Genomic DNA, 7,013 nt, shown 5'->3' with positions numbered 1-7,013 from the left:
GCTGAAGAAATCGGTGCAATTGGCATGCGTGAGTGTGTGTGTGTGTGTGTGTGTGTGTGCACTTCAAAGGCTGTAGTTTTAGAAGAATGAGAAGAAAATTACTTCCTGGCCATTCATTAATAATTCAGGTGATATCCTGCACCTCCACTTATAAAACAATACAATAATAAAAACATTGTAGAAAACAACATCATAAATAACATAAATGAGAAATTTTCAAGTATTTCTTGTGCCTTGAAAAGTTCCAAACAGTAGTTCTAACAATTGGTATCTTTTTTTTTTTCTGTTCTTTTTTTTTTTTTTTTCCTTTTTTCCTCTCTCATTTAGTCTCGGAGCCTGGAAAGAGATATGTGCAGCCCTGATGTTTGGTGTGGAATGAACAAGCTCCTACTTTCAAAAGAGAAACTTGTGAGGGCTTTTCAGTTTGTAAAAACATGTTTGTCCTTTATAAAATACAATCCTTCCCACCCTGCTGGTTCGTTAAGGGGAGGTATATAGCCTGGAGCCATTATAGGGAAACAACCAACCAAACCCACAGTGAGGTAAGGAGCCTCAACTGATGGCTGAAGTCCTCAGGAAAAAACAAAATGAGGAGAGCACCTTGGTCAGGAGAAGAGAAAAGAAGAGAGGATAAGACTATTAACCTTGAAGTTCTATGCCCTCACTCAGCCAGCATCTTACAACAGGGAGAGCTGGCGAGGCCCTACCTCCCCGTCTTCATTCAGCTCAAGCATCTTCTCTCCCAACTCCCGTGCCAGCCCGGCTGCTGATAACCACATACCAAGCACTCGGGCAGAGAAGGGGAGGCCAGCAGCTTCAGGACTGAAAAGTGCCAACAGTAATAACCAGCTAAAGACAGAACTGTGTCAGCCAGGCATAAGCTTCTTTATGATATTGGCTCCTTAGAATACTGTTCAACGTGGAGGCTGTCGGTGGTTGAATTATGCATGGAGTCCCTCGAATGTGTCTCCAACAAGACCTGTGGAATTTACAGAATCAACTTTCCGCAGATTAGCATCCCTCTCTTGGCCTGCACGGCAGCTGGCTCTGTTTGCCTGTTTGATTGCAGGATGAAAGGCCAGAGATCAGTACATGCATGTAGGTATGTACACACACTCCGGTGATGAGCACCTAGGGTCCTTCCTATCTCTTCTTGCAGAAATATATATGTATATATACATATAGACACATATACATAGAATGTGTACCTATGTGTGTGTGTAAATACATGTATACATAAATACATGTATACATGTATTTACACACACACATAGGTACACATAATAGATCAACCATATCTTAACATCTAGAGTTCAGAGAAAGTGCCAACAGAATACATGTGCTTATGGATGTCACATGAAATGTACCAACCAACCAACCTGAGGTCAAGCCGTTGGGAGAAGAGAACTGCAACAGTCTTTGGAAAGCCACCCCTCCAAAACCATTCTTTGGATACTCGCTCACGTGGCACCCTAAAGGAATTCTGGGAAAGCTGGACTGGAAGGAGGTCCTGCCCTGATGGAAACCAAACACCAAAACTAGATCTACTTCTTACACAGGAGAGACTCACACATGGCAGGCAGCATGAACACTAAGCTACAATGTGGATAAAGCCCTGGAGCTTAATACAGATCAATATTTGGCCTCAGGTTTTCCAGGCATAGAGTCTTAGCATCTCAGGCCTCCAGTGCCCTGTGAGAATCAGGCGCACTGGGGGACCAGGGAAGGACAGTCTGCAGAACTCTTGGCTCCTTTCTGCTTCTCTGACCCCGCGCTGGAAGAGTTGGCCAGGTCAAGATAGAATCGAGACTTGAGGAAGCGGCGGTATGAATCCTTTTCCATCAGGTTGAAAATCCTCTTCTGGGCCTCATCAAAGCAGGTTATTGTGGGCTCTAGCATGTTCCGGCTTGTCTCCTCCCTGGTGCAGGAATCCAGGTTTACCTGCAGGGCAAAGGCCAAGATGTATTAGACACATTGCCCCGTTGAGGCTGGGAGGCCGCATGCTTTGTGGTGAGTGATCTGTGTCATTCCTCCATACCCCAGAAATGAAAAGAAGAACAGTTAACTCAACCCTGGTTCATGCGAGACAGTGTAAAAAGCTCATCTGCTTCTAGGTGGGCAAGGCAATATATTTGTTCTTTCTCACAAACGGGAAGATTTATCAAATAACTCATTAAGGGAGATCATCTAAGTCATCCGGATGAAAGAGTTTCTTAACTGATTGATTTCCGGAGATTATAATGACCTCCTCCATTGTCAGATTTTTTCCTTTAACTCAGGTGATCTAAAGATCCACACCACTGAATACCACTTGCAGGAAAATTCACTAAGATCCAGAGAGCTCTCTGCCATGAAGACCTACCTCCTTGGTTGCCTGGACTGAGATGAATTCATTATAGATCTTTTTGGCCTTGGGACTTAGTTTAGAGGGCGATTTGATTTTCTTGTACTCTTCGCAGCTAATCCAGAAGTCGATGTTCTCCTCACTGTATTCAGACTTCAAGAAAGCTTTGAAAGCTGCCAGCCCACCTGTGATGGAAGAGAAAGATCCACCATAATCATCACACCAGCAGGCCACTTGGGACAGTGTATTTCAGAGAAAGCCTAGGTGCTTGAGAGAATAAAGCATGGGGTCAAATGACCCCTCCCTCCCCACTTTCTGGGGGCCACTTGGGGTCAGGTGGCCCTAATCTGTTTGACATCTATTGGATCCCAGTTATAACTAGTGCTTCTTGCTCAAGGTTTGAAGTCTCAGTGTTTCTGAAACACCCATGCAGCCACCAATTGCCAAAGGAAGTTTGAGAAAGAGAAACTAAAGCTGATTCCTAAGAAGTCTCCATATTCGGAACTTTTTCCCTCTACCTTTTTCCCATGTGGTGAGAGAGATGGTTTTCCACATGGTTTCTGTATGAACATCTCCTTGTCTATCACAAAGCTCGAGGGCATGGTAAAATTTCAAGCAGACTGGTTCTCCTGAGTCTGGAAGTCAGAAGAAACCCAATTGTGTCTGCATTTCCTATTAGATCAAATATAGTAGGACATAATTTGTCTATCTAGAGAGCTTTTGTCCTCATCCTAGTGGGGAAGAAAGCCGTCAGACTTACATTCATGGCTGATCAGGTTTTCCAGTGATTCAGCCCATTTTTTGACTTCCTCTTGGCTCACCCTAGAGACATTACAGAGAGAAAGAGTAACTTGAATGCCATGATACAAACTTAGGGCAAGAAATTTAAGTCCTGAAAACATGCAGATATTTTCTGTCCCATCCCTATGATGAGACCTGTTGTTGATTAGGGCAGTCTTTCCATTAATGCCTGGACATTTCACACGAAAGTACTGTCTTCATGAAAATGGATGCCACCTTGATCCAAATCTAGTTTAACTAGGAACACAACTTCCTTTTCTCCTCATAGAACATCCTGACATTAAATAGTTAATACTCATTGGGGTCTCCACAGAGGCCTTTTCTCTTACCTCTGACAAACCACCACTTTGTCCTTCTTGCTGTGGGAAGAATTATGTTCACAGGAATCAGACTTCTGCAGCAGGAAACCTAGACGATGCTTCATATCTTTTGCACTGCACAGAAGAAGAAAAAGAATAATGCTAATCAGCTCTTTTAAAAGATACCTTAGTGGCAGAGCTCAAAGAGTCCACTACTAGTAAAGGAGTAGGGGCAGTTCATTCAGGCGTGAGCTGTCAGGAAAAGGAGATCCTACTGCTGCGTCTGCCTCTGACTCACTAGGAAACAACAGCCCAGGCTGCTCTGTCTGCAACAGAATTCAGACCCTCAATCGGCTGCAGGAGCCTCTTCTGTAAACCTGTCATTTTGACTGATGAACGCTTTGGTGTTTTTAACAGAAACACGGTGAAAATGTGACTGCTCTTTGGGTAATTTATGGGAAGGGGAGAGCAAGCAGTTAACGGCAGAACAAGGTGCCTTCCTGCCGCACGCCACCTTCTGGACAGTGGTTCCCGTTCCCACCTGCCTCCTTGCTAACAGAGGGACCTACAGAGGCACCATCACCTGGGAAAGGGCAGTCCGGTCCCAGCCGCACCTGAGGTGGTGCCAAGAGGTTCACGTTATGGGATATTCATGGAGGTGGGTGGGCAGCTCCAGCAGAGGGAAGTGGAGGGGTGGCAAATGCCAATGCTCTGGCCAACACCTGAGCAACTTCAAGTTTGCTTCTAGAGAAATCTCTCGCTGCTGCTGCTGCTGCCACTCCTACTGCTTTCCTGTTTAATATCTACACATTAAGAGCATTTACACTATAAAGGGCATCCAAGCCTTAAAAACAACAGAGAAGCAGGCAAGAGTCACCGCTGCAGCTAGTGACTTTAATTAAAGCAGAGTTTCCAGCTTATTGCACTGTTTAACAGGTAGCTGGGGGAAAGCGGGGTGCATGACTTCCTCAGAAAGAAGGACCTTTTAATAAGTTTTTAAGCTCAACTTTCTCTTTGTTAATTACTCTTTTGTTTGTATCTCTTTTATTATAAAAGCCAAGAAATAGTTTTAAAAGAGCAATGTCACTTTAGAAGAAATGAGTGACTCGACATTCCTCCTGAGAAGGAGAAAAATAAAGTCACAAGGATAAAAAGACATTTTAGGACAGCTCCTGTTCTATCAGTGGCCTATCGATGCACCTTTCTCCAGCGAGCTTGAATTCCATTATGTTCTTGGACTGCCCCTAATATGAATGGTATTTTCTCTTCCTCACAAGACTGATTCCCTCCCCTCACCCTGTTTCTCCGACTGGTCAGGAGATGCAAAACCCTCCTTAATGAGAGCAAGATATAATCATGAAGGCTCGAGTGATTCTAAGATACATATATGTCATGATTCTGTCAAAACAGAACTCACTTCACATTTCCATGTGCCGGGTCAGGCCGAGATCTAAGTTATTAACCAATGCAAGTCATTGCATAAAGAGCTGGAATTATGCTCAGCAAGGTTGTTACATTTGTCCTAAAAACGCGCAATGCAACCATAAGATGAAAACCAGCATGACTTCAGAGGTGAGTCAGGAAGCTGGATTTGATGTGCACTTGGCCATGTACTGCCTATGTGACCTTGAGTAGTTCATGCCCTTCTGCAGTGATGTTAGCGTGTTGAAGTGTTGGAATAGTTGAAGTGTTGGAGTGGTTGATTGGAAGTTGACCAGTGAGGAGATGGAAGAGCCATTGACCTTGCTGCGATACAGGTTACCTCCCCAGCTTAGCTTGTCAGCTCCTTGGACTGACTAGTGCAACCTTTCATCTGTCTCCCTAAATACTTACCAGGGCATAACTCTTCCCTGACACTCCTGTATTTTGTGTGGTTGATTTTATGTAGGAGTTAACTGAAGCTTGGAGTAATTTGCTCCCTTCATCTCAGGAGAGCAATGGTAGCGGTCAGTGGAACTTACTCCGTACATATTCCCAGCCAGACCCTCCTGCTTCATTTTAAAGCAGCCAAGAAAGTACATTTAATAAAGAATATTGTTTCACACTCCTGAATGACAGAATATTTGAAAGGTATACTTCTAAGAAGTGCACAGGAGACTTGCTTTCTGGGATATTTCTAAGGTGAGATTTAAGGTAGTTCTTATTTGCAGGGAAGCAAGGGGGTAGTATACATACAGACTGACTTTCTGCCTTTAACTGTAAGAATAAATAATATCATATGCACTAGTTTTGTATTTTTCTTCAGCTGGCTAATATGTAAACAGTCTCTGAAAGCATTTATTCATACTTTTTTTTTTTAAGCCAAAGGCATATGAGGAGCTATGGAGTAGCTTTACCTTTTTTTAAATCAAGAGACAATACATCAACAAAACAATGTCTGCAGGATGAGATCGTCTACAGAACCCTTAACTGAATTGTTAGGATCAATACTTCTCAACCACCACTCACATAAGGCATTTCAGGAACTGGGGGAAAGGGCAATAAGAAAAGGGAGGGTCTCATATTGGAACTCATACTGTATTGCCACACTTGCTTATAAGGACATAAACAGTAGAAGATACTGCAGCACCACACAGAAAACAGTGTCTGTGATGTAGTCTAACCTCATTTGGGCTATCTTCCCCTAAACCACCCCGTCAGAAAGGTCAGAGACACGATTCCACAGACCCCAGTCATGCCATCACAGACCACTGCATTTGGTCCAAAAACTCGTATCAATTCTTCACTCGAACTAGCTCGGTGAGAGGATCAGAACAGCCCTCAAAACCGAGGTCATATAAAACAACACATAAGTGCCAACATTCAGAGGGGCACACGTCTCCAGGGACAATTTTGAGCTGATCTTCGAGGAAAGCTAGCAAGTTGAGCCCCCACCCCCCACCCCCAGACCACACTGTTTCTAATTCCAAAGAACTAGGTCAGTAAGGAGTACAGGTAAGTAACTAAGAAAGTCTATCGGAAAGTTTGACGTGGTGAGTGGCTGAAAATAATCTTACCTCCTCAGGCAAGAAGCCGGCAGACCTGCAAGTCCTTTGCACATCTTGTTTGGTGTGGGATTCGCAAGCTGGGGAGGAAATGCGGCAGGAAGAGCTGTGGCTTCGGTTTTGAGCGCACTTGGCCTTTCCCCGGAGAAGATGCTGTCAGACTCCTCGGAGCTGCTCCGGAGCCTGCCGGGGTCCCTTTTATAGCCCAGCGCGGCCGCCCGGCCAATCAGACGGCAGCTCTGAAACCACCGCCCCGCAGCCACCTGGCCAATCAGGCGGCAGCTCTGAAACCGCCGCCCCGCCGCAGCCCGCCCCCCCCCCCCCCGCCCCGCCGCGGGAGGGGAGAGTTACGCGGGGAGGCACTGACGCATCACCCAGCAAAGTGAACAGCCTGAGACCAAGCTCTTGCGAAGCAGGCGAACAAAAAAGAAAAATGTGCTCCCTGTCTCTGCCGATGTCGGTCTGGGGTTTTGAATTTCTAGAAAAGGCGTGGGGGAGGGGAGAGAGAGTTTCAAATGTTAAGAAACATCGCTTTATTCGTTCTTCTGGTCAAAACAGTGTCGAGGCAGGTTGCCTCTTGGAAGG

General features: G+C 45.1%; 1 protein-coding gene across 2 annotated transcripts; it reads right to left on the bottom strand.

The window, feature by feature from the left end:
* Positions 1-313: 313 nt before the first annotated feature.
* On the bottom strand, positions 314-6,595 carry RGS4 (regulator of G protein signaling 4; the record flags this gene model as incomplete). Of its 2 annotated transcripts, XM_080824955.1 has the most annotated exons (6): positions 314-1,208; positions 1,294-1,941; positions 2,363-2,529; positions 3,105-3,166; positions 3,475-3,579; positions 6,441-6,595. In XM_080824955.1, 5 exons carry the CDS (start codon positions 6,482-6,484, stop codon positions 1,702-1,704), a joined length of 618 nt encoding a protein of 205 aa, XP_080681081.1. The 2 variants fall into 2 exon arrangements, with proteins under 2 accessions (XP_080681081.1, XP_080681082.1); XM_080824956.1 differs by lacking the exons at positions 314-1,208; positions 2,363-2,529 and having other exon boundaries at positions 1,871-1,941; positions 6,441-6,484.
* Between the last annotated feature and the right edge of the window lie 418 nt (positions 6,596-7,013).

This window comes from Martes martes, assembly GCF_963455335.1.
Source record: "Martes martes genome assembly, chromosome: 15".
In the NCBI taxonomy this organism is placed as follows: Eukaryota; Metazoa; Chordata; class Mammalia; order Carnivora; family Mustelidae; genus Martes; species Martes martes.
This window is presented reverse-complemented; position numbering and strand designations above follow the sequence as displayed.